This window comes from Oppia nitens, unplaced genomic scaffold, assembly GCF_028296485.1.
Source record: "Oppia nitens isolate AA-2021 unplaced genomic scaffold, nextdenovo-longstitch-racon4-pilon3 scaffold1_pilon_pilon_pilon, whole genome shotgun sequence".
Lineage (NCBI taxonomy): Eukaryota > Metazoa > Arthropoda > Arachnida > Sarcoptiformes > Oppiidae > Oppia > Oppia nitens.
Genome location: NW_026533199.1, coordinates 10486097 through 10513572, shown reverse-complemented (window position 1 = coordinate 10513572; position 27476 = coordinate 10486097). Strand labels below are relative to the sequence as shown.

Here is a 27476-nt window from a genome sequence, read left to right as displayed (position 1 = left end):
TGTTTCTCACGCTATTTTTTATAGACATATAAATTATATTAATGATTAGACACTATTATTTTATATTAATACATAATTTTACCAGTAATATATAGCTAATCAGGGTTGCGAAAGAGGTTTTTATAAGCCATTTTATATTACATATTTGATATGTTATCGTAACATATTGTTGGATTTTTTTATTAATGATTAACAAATATTTAATTAGTAATTTTAGTTAACAAAATTAGATAAAATAATTTTTTAGTTGTTTCCCTAGTATTAACGACTTGTAATTAAATAGCTAGGTAAACTAGCAATAAGTGATAAATTAATATTAGCAAATAATTTTATTATTACTACTATTAATAAGTTTGCAATTATTAAGTTTTAATTTTAAAAATTACATAAATAAAGTTTTAAAGTATTTAATATATAACTAATCTATCATTGATTTCATCAGATTTCGTAGTTATTATTCAAACTAATCTAATATATTCATAAAAATAATTGTTATATAATTATTAACTTACATTTATTGAAAAACAGTGATTTAACTGTAAGACTGTAAGTATGAATTGTGAAGTATTTTAACTTTATTTGAAAGTATTTTATTTTAAATATTCAAAATTATAAGCAAATTAATTGAAAATTATCAATATTTAACGTATATAAATTAACAAAACAAATAATTATTTTTAAATATTAAAAATGTAAAAATTTTGAAATCAATAATCTCTTTTTATATAAATAAGTTATAAATTTTATTTAATATATCAAATGTACAGTACTTTACAGTTATAAATGTTTTTTGAATATAAATTTCTATTCAACTTTTATTTACTTAGCAATCTATTGTATAGTATATTAAATTATAGATCGTTTTTGAATATTAATTTCAAACATTTTTTACTTAGCAATCAATTGTTCAATAACTTGATGGACCAGTTTGTGATGTGTGTTAAACGGGTAATGACCGGCGCCTTTAATTTTAATCACTCGTAGCCATCGATGATCATCATTGTCACCAATTGGACGTATAGTTATTATATCTTTGTTGTTGTAGCCGTTGTCGTTGTCGCCATCATATACAACAATGTTATCTTCAGTGGCACCCAATATATCCAATAGATTTTCATAGATTTCTTGTTTGTGATACCGATCGGCTAAACCAAAGACAGCGACTGTCGGTATTTGGTTTTCAGCTAATTGTCTGATTCGTTGGACAATTGTACCCTCGGTATCAAATAAACAATAGGCTGCCATCAACATTGCAAATTGATCAAAGTCGGCCAATTTACTGCTAAGTCCAATGTAAGGTAACAATCGGCGTACTGGAGTCGGTAACGAAGCCGACCATCGACTACGAAAAAATCGGCGAATGGACGGTACGCGCATCAGATTAGTCACAGTGCCGGCAAACATTTGGCCAAACTGTGTAGATAGTATGGGTCCCGGTGTTGACAATAGGCAGACACTATTGATTTTCAAAGTATCTACCGGTTCAGTAATTGATGACCAGAAATATGCTGCGGTTGTTACAGACGCCGAATGACAAACAAGACAATCAATTTGTCGGACATTCAGTTGTCTGAGTAAGTCTTTCAGATACTGTGACCGCTCTTCACTTGAATGCCAAAAATAATTTAGACGATCGGTGTCCGCAAAACTCGGAAAATTCGGTACAATTAGTCTAACGTTTTGTCTGTTGTCATCGTCACCACCGAAATGTTTGATTAAGCGACCAAAGTCGCGATGACTGCCCGGAAACCCATGCATTACCACAATTGTCGGACAATCTGCGGCAGCGTAAGGATTAGTATCCACGTATTCAACATTTACTTTAACACCCGTTTCGGGCGCCAATTGGATGTACCACTTGTTGCGAAATTTTTGTTTGTTGTCTTCTTCTACATCGCTATAGTAGTCATCTAAATGTTTTCGGTCGTACAATGATTGACACGTAGTCAACGACATGCGATACACGTGTTGTTGTTTAGATAACGAGGACAACGATTGATGACTTGTAGCTGCCATACGAACTACTGTACCAAAAGATATATTGATTGTACGGCTATTTATTGCCAACCGTTTTGCCAAATGTGTTGTTTTTTGTGTTATTAATTTTTTCAAAAGCATTTTTTGACAAAAAATATTTAATTTATTTTTTATAAAAAAAATAAATAAAAATAAAATTGTTTTATTATATTAAACAACTTTCTATTTGCTAAGTAAAGTTTGATATGAAATCAATTACTATGTTATGAATAGAAACTTGTAAAAAATATTTTTTTTAAAAAACAATTAAATAGTTATAATTGAAATTTTTTAGATGTATTAAATTTTTGAATGATTATGTAAAAAAATAATAATACTTTTTTTTACAAATTATTATTTTTCAATTGACCTTCACTATACATCATAAATTTATAATTTATATATTTAAGATTATAGTAATTGTTTTTTAAATAAAAATAAAGTATTAATATAATAAATAAATTTAAATATTTTTTATAATTTATGAACATTTAATCAAAACAATTTCAATAATAATTAGTTATTTGGTGTTAATATATAAAAATGAGTTATATAGAAATAAATAAAAGTATTTACAATTAATATATAAAGTTTTTGTTGGTGTTTTTAAGTAATTGTTTGATTTTATTGATGTCGATGGATAATCTATAATACAAATTTATAATTTAGTAATAATTTATTTTTAAATAATTTAATAACTCATCTATTAATATTAAAGATACTGCTGCTTTTAATGATGCTCCTACTAATCCTAAATTATTTTTAATTGTACCAAAAAACCAATTTATAATATAATTGGTTTGTATTATTTACATACTATTATTAATAGTAGCAATTATAGCAGATTTATTAATTTCAACACATAAATCACAACATTTTCTTAATTAAAATTTATTATAATTATTATAGTAATAATATTGAATGTTTTGTTCAATATGGACACTCTTGTTATTTGGGAAATAATGTAAAAATTAAATATTTTAATTACTAATAATTCAAATATAATATTATTGTGTTATGTATTGTAGTGCTATTTTTAATAAAATAAACTTTGGAAAATAATATATTATTATTAAATATTAATATGTTTATTATTATAAAGATTTGCTAATGTGAGTTATTGTAATATTTTTTTCTAAATATATATAATTTATATAAACTATAAAATTATAAAACTATTATTATTAAAATTATTGCGAACTTAATGTTTTCTACTATTGTAAGTATAAAATATTCATTTTATTTAATTTTTAAGTAAATAACAAATTATTACTATATTTTAAATAAACATTAATTATAAAATAGTATTTTTATAAATAATATAAAACTCTACTGAATATAGTATAGTTTAATAATAATTATATTTAGTAGAGATGGATACTAAATTTATATAAAAAAATATAATTCATTTTTTAAACTAAATAAATTATTTTAAATATACAACTTTAATTAATAATATTATTACATATTTAGAAATGAACAATTTCAGTTTTTTATAAATAATTTATAAATTTAATTAAATGTAATTTAATTATCTAATATTCTTTAAATTAAATTATAGATTATTTTGAATATTAATTTCCAACAATTTTTTATTTAGCAATCAATTGTTCAATAAATTGATGGATCAGTTTGTGGTGTGTATTAAACGGGTAATGACCGGCGCCTTTAATTTTAATCACTCGTAGCCATCGATGATCATCATTGTCACCAATTGGACGTATAGTTACTGTATCTTTGTTGTTGTCGTCATCGCTATCATATACGACAATGTTATCTTCAGTGGCGCCCAATATATCCAATATATTGTCATAGATTTCTTTTTTGTGATACCGATCGGCTAAACCAAAGACAGCGACTGTCGGTATTTGTTTATCAGCTAAATGTCTGATTCGTTGGACAACTGTTCCCTCGGTATCAAATAAGTAGTAGACTGTCATCAATAATGCAAAATCGTCAAAATCCAATTTACTGCTAACTCCAATGTAAGGTAACAATCGGCGTACGGAAGTCGGTAACGAAGCCGACCATCGACTACGAAAAAATCGACGAATGGACGGAACGCGCATCAGATTAGTCACAGTTCCGGTAAACACATGGCCTAACTTTGTGGCTACTTTGGGTCCCGGTGTTGCCAATAGGCAGACACTATTGATTTTCAAGGAATCTATCGGTTCAGTAATTGATGACCAGAAATATGCTGCGGTCGATACCGAAGCCGAATGACAAACAAGACAATCAATTTGTCGGACATTCAGTTGTCTCAGTAAGTCTTTCAGATACTGTGACCGCTCTTCACTTGAGTGCCAAAAATAATTCAAACGATCCGTGTCTTCAAAGTTTGGAAAATTCGGTACAATTAGTCTTACGTTTTGTTTTCCGTTGTCATCGTCGCCACCGAAATGTTTGATTAAGCGGTCAAAGTCTCGATAACTGCCCGGAAACCCATGCATTACCACAATTGTCGGACAATCTGCAGCAGCATCAGGATTGGTGTCCACGTACTCGACATTTACTTTAACACCCGTTTCGGGCGCAAAACGGATATACCATTTGTTGCGATTTTTTTGTTGGTAGTCTTCTTCTGCATCGCTATAGTAGTCATCTATATGTTTCCTATCGTACAATGATTGACACGTGTTTAACGACATGCGGTATACGTGTTGTGATGACGAAAACGATTGATAACTTGTAGCCGCCATACGAACCGCACCGACAGATATATTGACAGTCCGGGTATTTATTGGCAACAATTGTTTTGTTATTTGTCTTATTAATTTTGAAAACACCATTTTGGATAAAATAATATTATTAAAGATATAAAACTAAATTAAATTGCTTAAAAAAATGTTTATGTTAAGTTTAATTCAAGTTTAATTGCTAGGTAATCATGAATTGAGTATTAATATTATATTTAGTTCAACAATAAATAGAAAAAAACAAATTTCAAAATTAAATGATCAGTAAAAATTATTTGATTTTTGATTATTTCAAAACAAATAACTAGTGATTCATTAGTTTAGTTAAAAAAATAAAATTTTATATATTAAAATATTAAAAACTTTTACTACAACTTATTTGTAAATTGTTTGTTGTCATATAATTTGTACATTTAATTAATAACTTTAACAACATTTCAATATATTATAATAATAGTACATTACTATCTCTCTATGATAATAGCATAAATCCAACATTACCCCACTTTCCCACTACACCACTACCCCCATATACAAGGTTTTTAAAAATAATAAATGCCTGCCCTAGCAATACCCAAATATAATAGATGCCATAAATGTCTTTATATAAATGTATAATTAAAAATAGAAATATAAGTTAAATAATATTTACTAAAAAAATTAATGTCTTTCTTTACATCACTATAGTAGTCATCTAAATGTTTTTCGGTCGTACAATGATTGACACGTAGTCAACGACATGCGGTACACGTGTTGTTGTTGTTTAGATAACGAGGACAATGATTGATGACTTGTAGCTGCCATACGAACTACTGTACCAAAAGATATATTGATTGTACGGCTATTTATTGCCAACCGTTTTGCCAAATGTGTTGCTTTTTTTATGTTATTAATATTTTCCAAAGCATTTTTGACAAATAAAAAAATATTTAATTTATTTTTTTTTAATAAAATATCTATAAAAAATTGTCACAACAAAATTAATATTATTATATTAAACAATTTTTTGTTTGTGAAATAAAGTTTTATCTGAAATCAAGTGCTATGTTATGAATAGAAAATTGTAAATAAAAATAAAAATAATACAATTAGATATTTATAATTGAAATATTTAAAATATTTGAATGGTTATGTATATAAAATATATTAATTTAAATATTTTATATAATTTATGAACATTTCAGTCTAAACAATCTCAATAATAATGAGTTATTTGATGTATTGTCCAAAAAATTAATAATATTTAGTCTATTATTTTGTACATAAGTTGGGTCACAATCCCATCGATGTTGACATTCAATGACCTGCTGTATGGACGGCCTAACAGTGTAGACGCCGTGTGTCATATTGTTTTGCAATTGTTTCAATGAATTGATTTTATCGTCCAATACTGTTAAAGGTTTTATACCAACATTAACACTATGACTGCTCATTGAGTCCTCGTTGGCCACAAAATTATCAAACAAATTGCGTAATACAACTCCCAAACTATAGATATCTGCTTTGACACCACTGGCTATACCTTCCGGTGCCATATAAGCAGGAGTACCGCCCGTCGCAGCTAAATGTACAGTATTTTCGTGAACCGCAAGTCCAAAGTCGCATATCTTGCATACAATAGTTGACGGCTCCGATAGTCTAATCAATATGTTTCTCGGTTTGAGATCCAAATGCAATATTACCGGACTTTGTGTATGCAAATAGTTGACTCCCTGTGCTATCTCTTTGAACAATTCACAGGCAATGAACCAATGATACAGTTGAAGGATCGGATGATTTTCAATAGACTGTCTATTGTTTTCCAAATTTTTATAATACAATAATTTGATCATGGTAATTAAATCGTACAACGATGCATCAGCTATGGGCATTTTGATGCACAGGTAGTTTCTAAGTACAATTGGACTACTGGTCTCATTATTTTCATAATAAATACTGTTTTTACTGATTTTTTCATTTTCAATCCAATGATGTTTATAGTCAATAATATATGGTGAATCTAATTTTACCATGGTACATAACTCATTTATACCTTAAATTACAAAAATAAAAATATTAATATACAGTATATTTTTTTAATAGTGAATTTGATAGTATCTGACCATAAATGTCCAAAATTTTAATTGCAAATAAATGTTTTGTTAATTTTTCCAAACATTTGATGACTACACCAAAACCACCCTGTCCAATTATATCTATTATTTCATAGTTATTAAATAATTCACTGTTTTCTTTATACAATACTATTGAAGGTCGACCTGTATTGACGTTAATTTCATACAATTGATCAGGATGCAATACACAATTATTATTATCATTATTATTACAATTTTCGTTTAAATATGATAAATGTGAATTTTGTTTAAATGTAATTTTATGATCAAGTGTATCATAACCCAGGTCATTTAATTGGCCAGGTAGATTTGTTGTTGTATTTTCTATATTAGCTATTTTTGTATATGAATTTATATTATTATTATTACTTAGATGATTATCATTATTATTATGTTTGTTGCACACTATTACTAGTTTATCTAAATAAACAACAAAAACAAAAAAAATTATATCATTAAAAATTAATATGAAAATAAACATAAAAAATTTTTAAACCTACCATTACTGTAGTCAGTTATTAATGTTAATGATTTTTGTTTGCGCCAATTAAACATAACTACAACAATAATAATAATATTTGTCGACATTGTCATAGCACCAAAAAATAATATTATCACCATATTGTTCATCATCATTATATTACCAGTATCATTTTCATTAAATTCAATGTATCCAGATTGATTTGAGTTAATTACAATAAAAGTATTATTTTTTACTTTAATACGATTTCTAATGGTTGACATTAATGATATTTTTGATGGAAACTTTTTGTGATTGTTTTTTGTTTGGCTAATGTTTTCATACATTGCTAGTTAAAAATATTAAATATAAACAGTGTAAATTATTTTTATTTTTACATATCATAAAGTCTAATAATTTTTTTAATCATAAATACTACTCTAATTTATAAATAAGATAATATTATGCAAATAGATATATTTTAATCATTTATTAATATATAAAATAAGTTATATATAAATAAATAAAAGTACTTACAATTAATATATACAGTTTTTGTTGATGTTTTTAAGTAATTGTTTGATTTTATTGAAGTCGATGGATAATCTATAATACAAATTTACGATTTACTAATAATTTATTTTTAAATAATTTAATATCTCACCTATTATAGATGCTGCTGCTGTTAATGATGCTCCTACTAATCCTAAATTATTTTTCATTGCACCAAAAAACCAATTTATAATATAATTGGTTTGTATTATATACATATTATTATTAATAGTATCAATTATATTAGGTCTATTTATTTCAACACATAAATCATAATATTTTTTTAATTTATTATTATTATTATTATTATTATTAATGTTTTGTTCAATATGGGCACTTTTGTTATTTGGGAAATAATTTAAACAATGTGCCAGATTAGTTAATAGTCCTTGATCACTTGATAATTTTAGTGAACTTGGTGGTATATTTTCAATAGGCAAACACATACATGACTGGCCCATAGAGTGACCAATTGTTTTTAATATAAATATATAATCTTGACAATACTGATTGTCCAGACAATTCAATTTGTTTTGTAACAAATAAATTAAAAATAACAATAAAGATAGTTTAGAATACATTATGAAATTTATTTAAATAAAAAAACTTATTATTATCGTTTATTGTTGTTGTTTTTTAAAAATTAATTTATGTTAAAATGAGCTATAGTTTAGCTTAATTTTGATAATTTCAATTACACTTGAAATTATAAATTATTAACAATTTTGTAAGTCTTATTATTTTATAATAACTTATATATTTTTGTTGTAATAGTAATAATCACAAATAAAATTATTAAACAAAATTTATTTTTTTAAATCATATAAAATTATCTAAATTAACTAAAATTAATTATTAATTTGATTTTTTAAAACTACAAATAAATTAGATTATTTATAATAAAATATATTTTTTAAAATTATAACAGTTAAACTCTACACTTATTAAACAATGAAATTAGATATTACTAAATATATAAAATTGTTATTATTTCATAATAGTGTAATTGTTATCAGATAATAAAATAAAAATTACAGTAAAATTATTATTAATTTACTATTAAAAACTATTCAATTTAATTAATATTTTAATAATATTTTATTTAATTGCATTTTTACATTGATTAAAAGTTTTTCGTGTTATCAGTTAGTTAATGTTTGTTTATTAATATTAAATTTAAAAATAAATAAATTTTATTATACACTTAAAAGACGATATAAATTTTTATACATAATTACAATTTATTATTTTGTTATTAATTAATATATTTGAATGTATTTTTGTTATCTACTAAAAATGTTATCTAAAAATACTGTAAGAAAGTAGTAAAGGTAACAATAGTTACAGTTACTAAATGTTTTATATAGATTTATTCATACCAACAAAAATATTGATGACATTTCTACTTAATACTATAAAAACATTAATATTTTAAATATTATGCTAAAATATCATAGTTATAACAAAATTAATGCCGTAATAAAATACTTAATTAGATTTTTAACATAATGTTAAATCATATGAAATTATAATTTATATACAAAATAAATATATTTAAAAAAAATTAGTTTAGATTGCATTGACATTTAAGTCTAAACAATTTCAATAGTAACTGATTGTTAGTAACGGTTAACATAGTAATGATATTTTCTCTATTGTTTAGCACATTATTTCTATCGCAATCCCATTCCTGTTGTTTATTAATGATTTGTTGTATTAATGGTCTTTTATTATACATTCCGTGTGTCGTAATGTTTAGCATTTTTTTCAGTTCCTGTATCTGTTTGGACTGTATTGACATCAAATCAACACTCAGTCTTAACGAGTGACTACTCTTAGAGTCGTTGCGCTTAACATTTTGAATGCTTATTGAATCCTCATTTGCAACAAAATGGTCAAACAGATTGCGTAATACTACACCAAAACTAAAGATGTCTGCTTTAACACCACCAATCAGACCTTCTGGTGCCATATAAGCTGGAGTACCGCCCGGTGCTAACTGTTTGGCCGGTTTTTTGTCCACACTGTCCTCCTCTTTAATGTAGTGGACGGCGAGTCCAAAGTCGCAGATTTTACACACAATAGTCGACGGTTCAGAAATTAATATCAATATATTTCGTGGTTTGAGATCTAAGTGAAGTATTGGCGGTATCTGTGAGTGAAGATAATTGATTCCCTGAGCTATCTCTTTGAACAATTCACAGGCTATGAACATATGATGCAATTGTGCGACCATTTTATTATTGTAATTGTATAATGATTTGAGCATGGTTATCAATTCATGTAACGATCCATTAGCCAGATCCATTTTGATGCACAGGTACTTATTGATGCTAATTGTGTTTGTGTTATCATTGTTAACATCAGGAGTAGTATTTAAAGTAGTTTCCGACTCGATATTATCATTTTCAATCCAACTGTGTTTATAATCAATAATAAAGGGTGACTTCATTGCAACCAATGTTTTTACCTCATTTAAACCCAGAACTACAATAAAAAATAAAATCATTAATCGTTAAAAAACTTAATGTAAAAAGTGTAAAATTTTTACCATTTTTTCTAATAATTTTAACGGCAAATTCATGTTGCGTTAATTTTTCCCTGCATTTCATAACAACCCCAAAACCACCCTGTCCAATTTTTTCAATAATAACATAATTGCGAAATAATTCAGAATTATTTTTAGACAACACTATCTCTGGCTTTCCATTATCCATAGGAATTCTATAAAATTGATCATGGTCAATTAAAGATACTATTTGTTGTTGTTGTTGATTGTTTAATGTTTGTTGATTTTCTAATACTTGTTCAATTGGTGCCGGTATGTTGTCTGTATAGTTAAGTACTGTTCCTTTTATGACTATATTATTAGTATTATTATTAATTTCATAACTTTGTTCTTCAATTGTGTTTTCATCTGTAAGTAATCCTCTCTGTTCTGTTGGTAAATCTTGTTGTTGTTGTTGTCGAGGAATAGTATGTATTTCTACCGATTCTCTTGTATTCAAGTCCTGTCTATTATTATTATTGTTAGGCATTAATCTCATAAATCGATTATTTTCTATTAGTAAAAAAATTAATTATTAACTTTTAAAACTATCTATTTATTTAATTAATATATACGGAATACTACTCATAATAAATATTACCATTTTCACTGTCATTGTCATTATTATTATCATTATTATTAGTATTAGTATTATTATTATTATAATTTCTAGTATTAATATTATTATTAAATATTTTGTTAGTTATATATCTATAAGAAACAAATGAAATAACAACAAACAAAACAAAACATAGTATATAAAATCCATATGAAATCCATATGAGATTATTATGATAATCATTTGGACCATTAGTTTTATTTTCTTGTAAATTAACATCAAATTTATTGTTTGAATTTGAATCCGTCTCAACACTTCCAGTATTTAAAGATTCAATTGTCGTCTCTGACGCTAATGTATAGTCATTTTTATTAGAAGTATTATCTTGTGTTAGTTCATCTAAAAAATATTAAATTTTTTATTGAAAAATAATCTATTAAATAGCAAAAAATATATATTACATTAATTATACTTAAAAGTACTTACTTGACTCAGTAGGTATTGTTAATGATTTAGTAATAGTAGTTTGTGTTATTAGTTTAATTATCGGCTTAATAGTGTTGACAAGTTTACTGGTAAAATACGGATTATCCATACAATCATATGTACCATCAGTACCATGGTCATTTATATGAGCTAGTATCTCATTATTATAGCAACTATGGGTTATATTTGTGTAAACACCATTGCGAGTTAAATTAATTTTAATGATTGGTAAACAATAAGCTATTAGATTATGTTTAACACATTGGTATTTAGTTGGACAGTCCTTATCCCGTCGGCAATTAGTATACTCATTAAAATGTCGATACTGTTTATAACATGTTTGCATATCGTAATTATCATGCACATTTTTAACTAAACATGTACATATTATACCCAAAATAAGTTGTCGATAATTAATGTCATTGTCAAACCAGGTACATACCGGTGCTTTATATTGAAGTTCATGATCACACGGTCTCATTGACATTACTACCTGTTCATCGATGTGCACCCTTTGACACATACATGTGTGTCGCCAGCAAATTGTGTAACCAAATTGATTGTATTTAATCTGACAGTCAGTATTGTTGTCACAATTAATAGTATCCATGTAATAACTTGAAAAATAATTTATATTCAAAGCCGATAAAATTAAAAATATTTTAAAGATCATTGTTTTAAAAATATCACAATTTATCAAATGAAATTCAGTCATGTTTAATTAGATATAAATAAATAAAATAAGTAAAATGTAAATAAATAAAAATAATATGAAGCTAAATTATTATGACTTGATTTGTATTTTTTTCTATTATTAATATAGTTTTATATATACAGTATATAGTATTATTAAGACAATGTACTGTATAAGTCATTAGCAATAAAATATATTATATATTTTTGGTATAAAGATATATATGTCATCTGACACTATGACAGGTATTTTATAGCTATAAATTGCATCAATATTAATGTTAAAGTAGATTAGTAGAGAATATTATATATATATAAAACTATAACTTCAATATATATTATTAATGTTAAATAAATATATTTTTCAAAATTATAATAAATAAATAAATTGATTTAAGAAAATATTGAAACCTTAAATAATTAACTTTTAATAAAAATTTTATTTTTATAAAAAATAGTAGTATCAAAATTATATTTATCACATTTAAATAACAAATATATTATTATTATTTCTATTTAACATTAGTTCGAAAAAAATTTAGATATTATAATATTTGTTTTTTATATTATAATATTTGAGTAATTTATTAAATAGTAGCATATAATTAGATTATCTAATTACTTATAAAAATAATAAATGTCTCTTAGTAACTAATATAAAAATATATTATTGAAAATATATTTTTATATATCTTTAGTTAGTGTTATTAATGTTAAGAGTAATCATTTCAAGTGTTTATTGAATATTATTTATATTAATGTTTTCATTGAATGTTTTGTCATACTGTCATATGTCTATACTGTTTAATAGTATAGATGCTTACAATCAATGCTAGTTTTGTAACTTTTTGATACAATGAATGTGTTTTTATAAATCAATTTTGAAAAATATAATAAGAATAATATTATGATTTTAACATTCATTTTTTAAAATTTTTTTTATTTTGTTAATTTTTATAAAATATTTTTTATTGAAACAATTATTTTTTAATATCTAAATCACAAATTAATTGTTAATAATATTTGTTAAATAATTAAACTGAAACTTTAATAGCATTTATATACATGAATACAATACTTTATTATGCACTCTATGATGAAAAATAGTATTAATGCAATTATTTATTATTGTAATAATTAGCTTTAAATATTGTTAATTATCAATTGACTATATACTGTATATATAAAATTTTCTTCTTATTATTATTAGATTATGTACAATAAAAATTATAATATTGATTTACTAATTTATTCAAGTTATTTTTAGTCTCAATTTTATAATTGTTTTATTAATATTATATAATAGTTATTGTTTTAAACATTTACGATAATCAAATATATATTTATAAATGTGATATATTAAGATTAAAAACTGTTTAATTTTTTATGAAAAATACTAGAATTAAAACTAATTTTTTAAACTAGTTTTTTTAGATTAACTTCTACTTTAAACTAATAAATAAAAACATAAAATATTATTAAGTATATTCTTAACTATAGTATTGTTTAAATTACTATAAAGTAAATATTAATTTATTATACATCTTAATTTTTTTTTATTAAAAACATTCAATACAAATTATATACTGTATATAAAAAATGAAATAAATCACAAAACATAAAAATATTTACTAAATATTATTTATAAAGTATTAATATCAATGTTTTTTGTTTAATAAATTATATATAATTTATACATAATTAAAGTTTATTTTTCTAATAACTAAATTACTGTAGTTGAAAGTAATTTTGTTATCTTAAAATATGTAACACTAAATAAAAGTCTACTACATTGTCAAACATACAAAACTTATATTTAATGATTGTTAATAATATTAATATTTTATTAATTAGTAAAAGATTATAATAAAATGTATTATAAATTAATTGAAAAAGTTTTTCGAGTATTATAGTAATTTAAGTCACATTAATAATATTGCTGAATCATTAACATTACAGTTTTAATAAAAACTGCAAATTAACTAAAATTATATTAACAATAATAAATTCATAGTAATATTTATATATCCCAGTGATATTAAGCCTAATTGATAAGTTTAACAAATTTATTATTATCTACAACAACTAAAAATTATTTTAATTATTTATTTAGTAAATTTTTAATAACTTTAATTAAGCAGACTATGGATAAAAAGTTGATAATATTGTTTCTGCCCCATAACGGTATCGGTCATATAAACTCGGCTATAGGTATGGCACAGGTATTGATCGAAACGGGACATGAATGTTGGTTAGGTATTAGCGACCAGTGGACAGGTTATCTGAAAAAATATACAACTATTAAAAAATATGTATGGCCTTCGTATGATTATAAAGATAGTAGTAGTAGTAGTAGTAGTGATGTCAAAAAAGATAGTAATAGTGTTGAAAATTATGCCAAATTTTTTATGAGATTAGGTATTATTGGAAACCAATTGACACCAATGGAAAAAATTATTGTAATGGGAAAAGTAATCCTTAGACGACTGGCCAATAAAGAGGAAAAGTTATTAGACATGAATGTTGATCGAGCCATACGATGGATACAACCAGATGTCATACTATATGATCAATATATTACACTATCATCGATAGTAAAGTCAAATATACCCTGGATTAAGGTGTGCACTACTAATCCGCTAACTGTGCTCAAGGATGATAAGATACCACCACCATTTTTAGGTAATTAATATAATAATAATAAAATTTTAAAATAATAATAATTTAGTTAATTTAGCTATTATTACTAATTTTACAATACTTTTTAAGGTTTACCAACAAATGGGTCTTACATTGAGTGGAAAAATATTAAAATCAATATTATTCGAGAAATAGTTGAAAATTATAAATTGTTTATTTATAAAATGAATTCAAATGAATTACAATTGTTTGATAAGTTGTTATTTCCGAAGTCAAACCATCTAAATATATATGACTTTCCATTGGAATTGGATTATCACGACATAAGACCACTGAACGACAATTACTATCGTTTTGATAACTTTATGAGAAAAGACATCAGTAGTGAACCGTTTGAATTGCCGGTACAATTGAAGGACAAACCGGGAAAAGTTATTTACTTTTCAATGGGATCTATGGGTGCGGTAGATGTCAATAATATGAAGCGTTTCATTGTTATATTAGAAAAATCTAAAAACCTATTCATAGTATCAAAGGGACCGTTAGGTGATAAGTACGATCTGTCGGACAATATGTGGGGTCAGCCAAGTGTACCGCAAACACAAGTCCTGCCATTAGTTGATTTGGTTATAACTCACGGCGGAAACAATACTATTACTGAATGTTTTTACTTTGGAAAGCCTATGATAGTTATGCCACTGTTTTTCGATCAGTACGATAACGCACAGAGAGTCCATGAAAAAGGGTTTGGTATACGACTCGATGCCTACATGTGCTCTGGAGTTGAGTTATTGTTAGCCATCGAAACACTTTTGGCAAACAAATCTTTGACAACAAAATTGCAAAAAATATCGCAAAGAATTCAAACTGAAAACAGTTTAACAAAATTACCGCAACTTTTGGAAAGTTTTGTCGAAAATAATCGTTTCAAACAAAATCCTAAAACAGATTTCAGTTGTCAATTACTTTAATATTATTTATCCTAAAATAAAATAAAATCATTTTTTTAGTTTTTATTGTAATATTGATTTATTTGATAAAAATCTGTTTTATAATTTACTGACATTTACTGTATTATAAACTGAATGTAATTTTATTTTAATTTCTGGACATTTAAGTCTACAAATTTTAATACATAGTAACTGTCGTACAGTCTCTAATTGATTGTTAGTATCGGTTAAAAATTAACCTTAAAATATTTATAATATTTTACCTATTAATAGCTATAATCAATGCTATTGAAACATAAATGTTGAAATATTATGCTATGAATATACTAAAATTAAGTATATTTGTAACATTATAGTATTTATAAATAACATTTTGTAAATTATAAATTCAATAGATTATTCTCAATTAATTTAAAATAATAAAATACTACAATATTTAAGTTATAATTTTTTAGTATTAGAGATATAAATAGTTAGTTAATTACATTTATATTAAAGTTATTCATAAACATATCTCAATAAAATTAATAATATATACTGTAAATTAAACTATTGTACAATATTATTAATATTATAAAACTATACAAAATTAGTATTTAAAAAAGATCAAATTGTTGGACATTTAAGTTTAAACAATTTCAATAATAACTGATTGTTTGTTTCATTCAACATATTTATAATATCTAACTGTCTATTCCTCACATGTTTTTGATCGCAATCCCAGTGTTTTTGCATTTCAATGATTTGTTGTATAGACGGTCTACTATTATACACTCCGTGTGTCATATTATTATACAACACTTTCAGTTCGCTTATCTGTTTCGACAAAATTGGCAACAAATTAACGCTCAATCCTAACGGTTGACTACTCTTAGACTCATCGCTTGCCACAAAATGGTCAAACAAATTGCGTAATACAACACCAAAACTATAGATATCTGCTTTGACACCACCCACCAGACCTTCCGGTGTCATATAGGCTCTCGTACCGCCCGGTGCTAACTGTTTGGGTGATTCATTGGGTGTCTGACTGTCTTTCTTAATGTAGTGAACGGCGAGTCCAAAGTCACATATCTTGCATACAATAGTCGACGGTTCAGAAATCAATATCAATATATTTCGTGGTTTGAGATCTAAGTGCAGTATCGCCGGTGTCTGCGAATGAAGATAATTGATTCCCTGAGCTATCTCTTTGAACAGTTCACAGGCTATGAACATATGATGCAATTGTGCGGCCATTTGATTATTGTAATTGTATAATGATTTGAGCATGGTTATCAATTCATGTAACGATCCATTAGCCAGATCCATTTTGATGCACAGATATTTATTTATGACAATTGTGTTTGTCTTAACATCAGTAGTAGTATTTGGATCAGTTTCCGACTCGATATTATCATTTTCAATCCAACTGTGCTTATAATCAATAATAAAGGGTGACTTCATTTCAACCAATGTTTGCAACTCATTTAAACTCAAAGCTAAAAATTAAACAATAAGTTTTTTTATTATAATTATATTTAATAATTATTAAAAATAAATGTCTACAAAAACCTGTGTACCAGTTTTTCTAATAATTTTAACGGCAAATTCATGTTGTGTTAATTTTTCTCGGCATTTCATAACAACCCCAAAACCACCATGTCCAATTTTGCTAATAATAACATATTTGCGATACAATTCCGATTGTTTTTTACACAATAATATATCTAACTTTCCATTTACATTGATTTTATAAAATTGATCATGATTAGTTAATGATTGTTGTAGTTGTTGTTGTCTTTGTGTTGTATATTGAGTTAATTTTTTTGCATTATTAGTTTGATTCAATCCATTTGATGTTATTTCTGGTCTATTATTATTGTCACTGTTTTGATATATCTCTGATAACAATGTTTCTTTAAGTATTTTTAATCAAAAATAATAATTAAATAAAATTAAATATATTAATAATTATAAAACTGACCTCTCTGATTATTATAAGTGCTACCATTATTATTAGTATTAAAAAAATTATTTATACTTTTATATTTAACAACAATGATAACGATAACAACTATTACTATTAGTAAAAGCTGTATAATCCATATGATACTACTAAATCCATATGAAATCATATAATTTTGATAATCAATTGAATCATTAGTTTTATTTTTATGTAAATTAATATCAAAATCATTGTTTAAATTTGAATCGGTTTCAAAACTTTGTTCCGTAATTAACGATTCAGTTGTCGTGTCTGTCACTAATGTATATCTTTTTTTATTATCAATATTATCATCTGATAATATAATAGATATACGAAAAGTTTTATTAAACAAAAATTAGTTTATTAAAAAATAAGTTTATTTAAATTACAATATTATTTACTTGGATTTGTAAGTGTTGTTGCTGACGTAGTTAATTGATCTAGGCAATTTAATTTAAATAAAAATAATTATTTTTTAAAATTTAATATAAAATATATTATAACTTACTTGTCTTTATAGGTAGTGTTAATAATGTTGTAATAGTACTAATAGTAGTTTGTTTTATTAGTGTAATAGTCGGCTTAATAGTGTTGACAATTTGTGATATAAAATAAGGATTATCCATACAATCATATGTACCATTAATACCATAATTATCAATATTAGCCAGAATTTTATTATTATAGCAATTTTCGGTTATATTAGTGAAAACATTAGTATTGGTTATATTAAGTTTAATATCAGGTAAACAATGTGTAAGTTGATTATGTTTAACACATCGGTATTTATTGGGACAGTCTCTATCACTCAGGCAATCATTATATTCATTAAAATGTTGATATTGTTTGTAACATGTTTCTAGATTATAGTTATCATGGACATTTTTAACCAAACATGTGCACATCATACCCAAAATAAGTTTTCGATAATTGATGTCATTGTTAAACCAGTTGCATACCTGTGCTCTATATTGAACTTCATGCGAACATTTACTAAATAACATGGCTTTTGGTTCATAATTTTGTACCCTTAGACACATACATATATGTCGCCAACATGTTGTGTAACCCAATTGACTGTATTTTAGTTGACAGTCATTATTATTATCACATTCGGCTGTATATATGATGGCCGCATAACAATTTAAAAATAATTTAATATATGAAACAGATATTAGCAATAAAATTGAAAGTCCAACTATAGCTTTTTGATTCATATTGAAAACTTCAATTAAAAAAAACTATTATTATTATATTTATTGTAATTATTAACAATTTATTATGCACTTTATATACCAAAAGAAAACATAATTACATTTAATATACAATTTTTTATTTACAGTGTAAGTTAACAATTGAATTATTTAATTATGTTATTATAATTAAAATGTTAATATTCATATATATAAATCAAATTCATATTTAAAAAATTATATATATATATATAGTTACAATTTAAAGCAAAAAATTGAATTAAATTTGAAAACAGTATTTAAAAATGCGTTGTCATTACTTATCACAGTTTACTGTATTAAATAAAAATCATAGTATTCATGTATTTATATAATGCTTTATATTTCATCAATGTAAATATTTAATAGATAACTTATTGAAAAATAATAATACAATTATTACGTTTTCTATTTGTTACATATAAAATAATTAATTATTAATTAATTAATTAGTAATATTATTAAGAATTAATTTAGATTTAAATGAAATTACTAAAGTATATTATTATCAAGTTTTAAAACTGTAAAATTTATAACATTTTTAACATAAATTTCTTTTACTTATTAAAAAAAGTATAATTTTGATTAAAGTACTGGAATTTCCTTCTTTTAGAAGAAATTCCTTAATAAATTTACTTTAATTTTTCCAGAAAATAAAAATAAAATTTTATTTGCTCTCTCTTATCATTAGAAAGAAAAAACACAATTCAAATATTTAATAAATTTAATGATATTAAAAAATATTGTATTTATTTAACTTTTTAAAAATATATACTTATTAATTTTTGTTTTAAAAGTTTATTATGTATAATTAATATTTAAAAATATTTATGCTAAGTGATTTTGCAATAAATTAGTTAAATTATTTATATAAAATTTTTATTTATATTATTTATACATTATAATAGTTTATTATTTTGTTGTTAATTAATAATAATATAGCTATCACAAATATAATAATTTAACACTAATAATGTTATATTGTATATGAGTTATTTATATTACATTTTCAAGGATAAAAAATCATTTAATGATTTTTATAATAATGTATATATATCTATCTATTATTGTAATACTTTTTTTAAATTAATAATAGTAATATTTTATTAAATTTATTACTTGTAATTTTGTATCATTTAATTTGATTATTTCTTTAAAAATATTTATTCCAAATAATTTTATTTATTATTTTATTATTAACAAAATATTACTTTTTATTACCTAATAATTTTTTATTTATATAATTATATTATACTCGGCTAAAAAGTGAATAAAACTTTACAAAATTAATAAATAAATATTTAAGTTATACATATATATATATATATATATATATATATATATTTCATATTTGTTGTTATATTTCACATTTTATATAGATTTATTCAACAATAAGAAATTTCATAACAAAAATAATACCATAATTTAATTGTACTTACAATTAGTTAGTTACAATTAAATACATGCAAATATACAGTACCGTACATACAAAATAAAAACTTAAAATGATTAATTTAAATTGAATTGACATTTAAGTCGAAACAATTTCAATAGTAACTGATTGTTAGTATTGGTTAACATATTAACAATATCTTGTCTATTGTTTAGCACATGATTTCCATCGCAATCCCATTCCTGTTGACTATTAATGATTTGTTGTATAAATGGTCTAATATTATACATTCCGTGTGTCATATTGTTAAACATATTTTTCAGTTCTTGTATCTGTTTTGACAATATTTGAAATAATTGGTCGCTTAGTACTAATGATTGATTACTCTTTGACTCGTCATTGGCCACAAAGTGGTCAAACAAATTGCGTAATACAACACCAAAACTATAGATGTCTGCTTTGACACCACCCTCCAGACCTTCCGGTGCCATATAGGCTCTCGTACCGCCCGGTGCTAACTGTTCGGGTGATTCATTGGGTGTCTGACTGTCTTTCTTGATGTAGTGAACGGCGAGTCCAAAGTCGCAGATTTTACACACAATAGTCGACGGTTCAGAAATCAATATCAATATATTTCGTGGTTTGAGATCTAAGTGAAGTATTGGCGGTATCTGTGAGTGAAGATAATTGATTCCCTGAGCTATCTCTTTGAACAGTTCACAGGCTATGAACATGTGATGCAATTGTGCGGCCATTTGATTATTGTAAGTGTATAAAGATTTGAGCATGGTAATTACTTCATGTAACGATCCATTAGCCAGATCCATTTTAATGCAAAGATATTTTTTCAAGATAACTGTGTTTGTATTATTATTATTGTTAACACCATTAGTAGTATTTAAAACAGTTTCCGACTCGATATTATCATTTTCAATCCAACTGTGCTTATAATCAATAATAAAGGGTGACTTCATTGTAACCAAGGTCTTCAACTCATTAATACCCAAAACTACAACAACAAAAATAAAACTATTAATTATTAAAAAAATAATTAAATATAAAAAACCTGTGTACCAGTTTTTCTTATAATTTTAACTGCAAATTCATGTTGTGTTAATTTTTCCTTGCATTTCATAACAACCCCAAAACCACCATGTCCAATTTTACCAATAATCTCATACTTGAGCCATAATTCTGAATCAATTTTAGACATTACTATATCTGGCTTTCCATTATCCATATGAATCCTATAAAATTGATCATGATCATTTAGAGGGGCTAATTGTTGTTGTTGTTGCTGATTGTTTAATGTTTGTTGATTTTCTAATACTCGTTCAATTGGTGTCGTTATGTTGTTTGTAGGGTTGAGTACTTGTATTATTAAATTATTATTTATGCCATTAGTTTGTTCGTGAATTAAGTTTTTATTAGAAAATGGTGTCATTTGTTCTGTTGGTATAACCTGTTGTTGTTGTTGTGGTTGAAGAGGAGGTATAAGAAGTAATTGTGACAATTCTGTTGACTCATTATTTTGATTTAATTCATTTCTATTATTATTATTATTTTTATTATGTATTTTTACAATCAAATCTTGATTTTCTATTAGTAAAAATTAAATAATAATTTATTAGTTTTATAAGATTTTTATAAATATTAATTATAAATATTCTTACCATTTTCATTATTATTGTTATTATTATTTCTAATAGAAATAATATTATTACTTATACTTTTACACAAAACATATATAATAATTACAATAGCCATTAAACATAGTGTTATAGATATATAACAAATAAAATTATTTTCATTACTAATGAGATCATTAGTTTTATTTTCTAGTAATTTAGTATCAAATTCAATGTTTGTATTTAATTTTGGTTCAACACTTTGTCCAGTATTTTGCACATTATTTGTCGATTCAGTCACTATTTTAGCTTTAATATTATCATCAGATTGTTGTTCTAAAAAAAGTTTATTTTTAAAAAAAATCAAATCAAATTTATTATTATAAATATCTTACTTGACTCTATTGTTATTGTTGATAGCGTATTAATAGCAGTAGTAGTAGTAGTAGTAGTAGTAGTAGTAGTAGTAGTTTGTGTTTTTAATTTAATTGTTGGCTTAATAGTGTTGACAATTTGATATGTAAAATAAGGATTAATCATACAATCATATGTACCACTATTACCATGATCATTTATATCAGCTAGAATCTCATTATTATAGCAACTATTTGTGATATTAGTATAAACATCATAACGCGTCAAATTAAGCTTAATATTTGGTAAACAATAGGTTAATAGATTATGTTTAATACACCTGTATTTAGATGGACAGTCTCCATCGCGCCGGCAATCATTATACTCATTAAAATATCGATATTGTTTATAACACGTTTGCAGATCGTATTTATCATTCAAGTTTTTAACCAAACACGTGCACAGTATACCCAAAATAAGTTGTCGATAATTAATGTCATTGTCAAACCAGGTACATACCGGTGCTCTATATTGAAGATCATGTAGACATGGTCTCATTGACATAGATATATGTTCATCGTTATGCACCCGTTGGCACATACATGTGTGTCGCCAACACATTGTGTGCCTATTTTGACTGTATTTGATTTGACAGTCATTGTTGTTATCGCAATCATTTATAAAACTGTTATTTGTATAATAATTTGGCCATTGATTTATAAATACAATTACTAATAAAATTAAGTACGAAATACTTGCGTTTTGATACATAAATCATATATTAATAATTAATTATCACATTTTCTAAAATAAAATATCTAATTATTAACTTTTTATTGAGTATTATGTTTGATATAATATACACTAACTATTAATCATATTGTAATTGTAAACATTATTTAATTGTAAGATTTTTTTAAAAAAAAATAACAATAATATAAATCACAATTAAATTTAGTTAACAATTTAACATACTACAATATTTAGTAAATTTTTTTATTAAAAAATAAATAAATACTTAGTATCTAATCATATGTAAAGCTATTGTCAATAAAAATATTTTACTATAAAAAATTAAACCAATTAAAAAACTTATTTATCATAATTTATTACACCATAACTATTATCTATTGCTATATTATTATTACAATTCATATAAAATTAGTTTACATCAATATTAATTTTTGATTTTGAACACTAGAAACACATATTTTAAATTAAAGTAAAATTACACTAATATTAAACTATACTAATATTTAAGATTCAACAAATATAAATTAATAGTTATATTAAATAACATAAAATTTATTTTCAGTATATTTATGAAAATAATTACAAAAATCTTTATCAGTAAAATATATTACAATTATAAATACTATAATTTTGTAATAAGTTTTAATATATTGCACAAAAGCACAAAATCATTTACAAACAATAAAATATTTTTTTTAAATGTCAATAAAAAATGACTAAAATAACTGTATTAAACTTTGCGCTCAAATAATACAATAAAACAAAAGTTTTTCAATAATTAGTATAAAGCTTTATATGATTTTTTATATCATATTATTCAATATAATATATTATATACTGTATTGTATATAAATATATTATGAAAGCAATCATATATTTTGTTTGTTTGTTTGTAAATGATTTTGTGCTTATATTTATATAATAAAAATTTAATATATTTTATTCAATAATATGTCATTTGGTGTAAAATTTTTAAAAATTGTAATCTTCATTTGTATTATGTACTTGACTTTAAGGATCTACTATAAAAAAATTAAATAAAAATAAAAATTTATTAAATAGATTTATAGATACCTTGATTAACTCCATCATAAGTAATATTTCTTTTACATAAAATATTAATTAAATATTTATGATTTATAGTAAACATCAATATTATGAATAAAATAAATAATCCAACAACAAAAATAAATAAACTTTTTAATACTGTACATATTATACAGTTATTATTATTTGAGTTAGTTAGTTGATTATTTTTATTTTTAAATTTTTCATCCACTAATTTTGTTAAATTTTGATTGCTATCAATAATATTTGATGAATTAATTAGGGTTTCATCAAAGGTAATTATTGTAGAAGAGATAGCTGTAAAAATAAATTACTAATATTAATAAAATTTTATGTAAATTTTTATGATAAAATACTAACATTTACATTTATTACATTTAATTGATATATTTGATTTTGTTTGTGAGTTTAATAATTTAATAGGATTATCACTAATCAGATTCCATTTGACATATTTATTATTCAGACAATTGTATGGATCATTAAAATCATTAATTTGGTTTAAAATTAATAAATTATTAGAACAATAATTAAAAACATTAAAATTTTCAACATTTTTGATTAAAATTGTTGGCCAACAATGTGTTTGTAAGTTACTATAATGACATTTAAAATTATGTCGACAATCGTTGTTTGCTTTACATGTTTTATGTTCATCAAAATTACGAAATTGTCGATAACAAGTTGGAAATGTGTAATTATTATTTACATTTTTTATGAAACAAGTACATAAAATTCCCATTAGTTGATCACTAAAATTAGTATCATGATGAAATTTGTAACACAATTTAGATTGATATATTTGTTCCGATGAACATGGTAAAATACCTATTTGCATGGGATCATAATTAACATTTAAACAATAACATTCACCATATAAACTGATAGTATAACGGTATTGATGGGAATATAAAAATCGGCAATCATTTGAATTAAAATATTTTTGATTTAATGCCAAATTTTTGTATACAAATAAATTAGTAATTAAATAAAATATAAATAATATACTAGGTTTAAAAATCATTTTATTATATTAGATATTAGAATATATGACAATTTATTTGTGTTACTACTCACTAAATACTCAAATAACTATTTTTAACTAAAAAAATAAATTGCTTTTATTCATTCAAATCAATTATATATTATGATACTTATCTTAAAATGTTTTGTTTTTATATAAGCAAATTATTAATCAAAATTATATAAAAAATATTACTTTTAATCCAACATTAAACTAATAAACAATCTTTATATAATAATTTATGATAAATTACATTATTACAGATTGAAAAGAAATATTTTAGTTAATTTATTAATAAAAATAATAGTTTATCATTAATTGAACCGTCAATATTCTCATTAACTAAGTAAATAAATAATTAGATAATAAAACTTAATTAAATTACTTAATATAATATCTTTAAGAAAAATATTTAATTGGTGTCTACGTGATAAGTGTCTACATTATTTTAACAATTATAATTTGAAAAACAAAACAAAAAAAACTTCAATAGTTTTAAATAAACTTTTTATTGTTATATTTAATCAATGATAAATTATAATTATCATAAATTAATTAATTTAATCAGAATATTAATATATATATATATATATATATATATATATATTACTTTATCTACTTTTATAAAGTATTATAAATTTTTTCTTAATAATAATTTCAATTATTTATATAAAGCACATAAAAATATTTATTTTAAAATATGTATATATTAATAATGGATATAGATATGTACTTATTACACAGAAATTATAAATTATAATTTATTACTATTAAAGTTTACTATATATTAAAATTAATTAACAATAACATCATATATTAAATTATGTTTTTTTACAAATTATAATTATTTAAATTTGTAAAAATACTAACGAAATAATTATAAATCAATATAAAAAGTACTATTAAAAGAAAAATATTTATATTAAAATAATATTACCTCCTGCTCTAAATCTTGCTCTTGCTTATATAACAATTTTCTAAATAATTTTTTTCATAATAAATTCAATAATCAAAATAAACCAATCAAAAATTAAGAAAAAATAATTATTTTTACCAAATAAGGAAAATAAAATCATTAAAGATAGCAGTTATTTTCAGTATTATTTAATCATGAAATTTATTATTATATATAATAAATAACAAATAATTAAGCAATAAAATAATAAATTACAATGATTATTTTAATAGTTTAAGACAAGTGATTTTATCTTAAACTTTGTAACCTAGATAACTTTTTCAAGTGTTTATAAAAAATATTTCATAAACAAAATGAAAAGATTATTTTGAATTTAAGCAAATATATTCTACAATGAAATTGATAAAAACATTTCTATTACAAAATTGTTTTGAGTGAAAGTAAAATAACAAAGATATAAAAGTATAATAAATAAGTTCAATAAAATTTATAATAAAAAACAATTCATTTAATTTCTTTATTTTTGAAAGTATTTAACAGTTTAAGTATGTATTTATCTTTAATTATCATATATTATGTCATCTCAATTAAAAACTATATAATTTTAAATAAACAACATTTATAATTACTGTTTTTATTTTGTAAAATTCAGTTTAAACTGATGAGAAGGCCAACAAAATAATTATATCAAAACCAACAAAATAAACTTTATATTAAAACATAAATAAAAAAAATTACAAATTTAAGATAATTGAATATAATTATTTTTAATAATTAGTAACAAAATATTATTATTAATTATAAAATTTAACAATGATTTAAACTAATTAAATAATAACATATTTTATTACTAATTATATTCAATAAAGCTCTATAAAATAAAATTTAAATATTAATGTTGATTTGCCATTTTGATTGATTAATAAGTTATTTGTTGAATTGATTTTTTTAGTATTTTGTTTTTTAGTAAAAAATTCTTATAATTCTATTGTTAAATTAACTAAGATTAATAAATACAGATATTACTAACAGTATGTATATTACAGATCTTATATATATTTACAGTATTACTAATCATGTAAGTATAGATTTTATTAAATATTAAAAATTATAATAGAAATAAACTATTTTTATAATTTAAATCAAAAAACATAAATATTATAAACTAATTTGTAATTTTTTTGTTATATTTAAATTTTTATAAAATTTTTATATTTTGTTGTATGATATTATTTTGTAGAAACCATTACATTAATACTATTTATAATAAACTCTAATTCTTAATGATCAATCTCTTTTCACTTTTTTGCCACTGATTTATATATATATAATTTATATTTTTCAATTATTATTTTTTTAATAAACCTTTAGTAAATAGTTAATATCTCAATAAGTAAAATGATAAAATAATTTTTAAAAATA

At 23.0% G+C, this 27476-nt stretch overlaps 5 protein-coding genes across 5 annotated transcripts; 1 reads left to right on the top strand and 4 right to left on the bottom strand.

The window, feature by feature from the left end:
- Window positions 1–3608: 3608 nt before the first annotated feature.
- LOC128951363 (uncharacterized) lies at window positions 3609–4808 on the bottom strand. The gene has a single exon (XM_054296613.1). The coding sequence runs from the start codon at window positions 4806–4808 to the stop codon at window positions 3609–3611; it is 1200 nt and encodes a 399-aa protein (XP_054152588.1).
- Window positions 4809–5405: 597 nt separating this feature from the next.
- On the bottom strand, window positions 5406–6586 carry LOC128951362 (dual specificity protein kinase shkA-like). Its single transcript, XM_054296612.1, has 2 exons — window positions 5992–6586; window positions 5406–5590 (listed from the first exon to the last, which is right to left on the bottom strand). Exons 1-2 carry the CDS (start codon window positions 6584–6586, stop codon window positions 5406–5408), a joined length of 780 nt encoding a protein of 259 aa, XP_054152587.1.
- Window positions 6587–9405: 2819 nt separating this feature from the next.
- On the bottom strand, window positions 9406–11921 carry LOC128951361 (probable serine/threonine-protein kinase DDB_G0271682). Its single transcript, XM_054296611.1, has 4 exons — window positions 11877–11921; window positions 11435–11759; window positions 10393–10902; window positions 9406–10328 (listed from the first exon to the last, which is right to left on the bottom strand). The coding sequence occupies exons 1-4, from the start codon at window positions 11919–11921 to the stop codon at window positions 9406–9408; spliced, it is 1803 nt and encodes a 600-aa protein (XP_054152586.1).
- A 3070-nt stretch (window positions 11922–14991) lies between these two features.
- LOC128951360 (putative UDP-glucuronosyltransferase ugt-46) lies at window positions 14992–15738 on the top strand. Its single transcript, XM_054296610.1, has one exon. The coding sequence runs from the start codon at window positions 14992–14994 to the stop codon at window positions 15736–15738; it is 747 nt and encodes a 248-aa protein (XP_054152585.1).
- Window positions 15739–15895: 157 nt separating this feature from the next.
- LOC128951359 (uncharacterized) lies at window positions 15896–23015 on the bottom strand. Its single transcript, XM_054296609.1, has 9 exons — window positions 22634–23015; window positions 22335–22543; window positions 22201–22275; window positions 21386–21826; window positions 20436–21320; window positions 18195–18803; window positions 17280–17615; window positions 16406–17198; window positions 15896–15923 (listed from the first exon to the last, which is right to left on the bottom strand). The coding sequence occupies exons 1-9, from the start codon at window positions 22912–22914 to the stop codon at window positions 15896–15898; spliced, it is 3657 nt and encodes a 1218-aa protein (XP_054152584.1). The 5' UTR covers window positions 22915–23015.
- Window positions 23016–27476: the final 4461 nt, after the last annotated feature.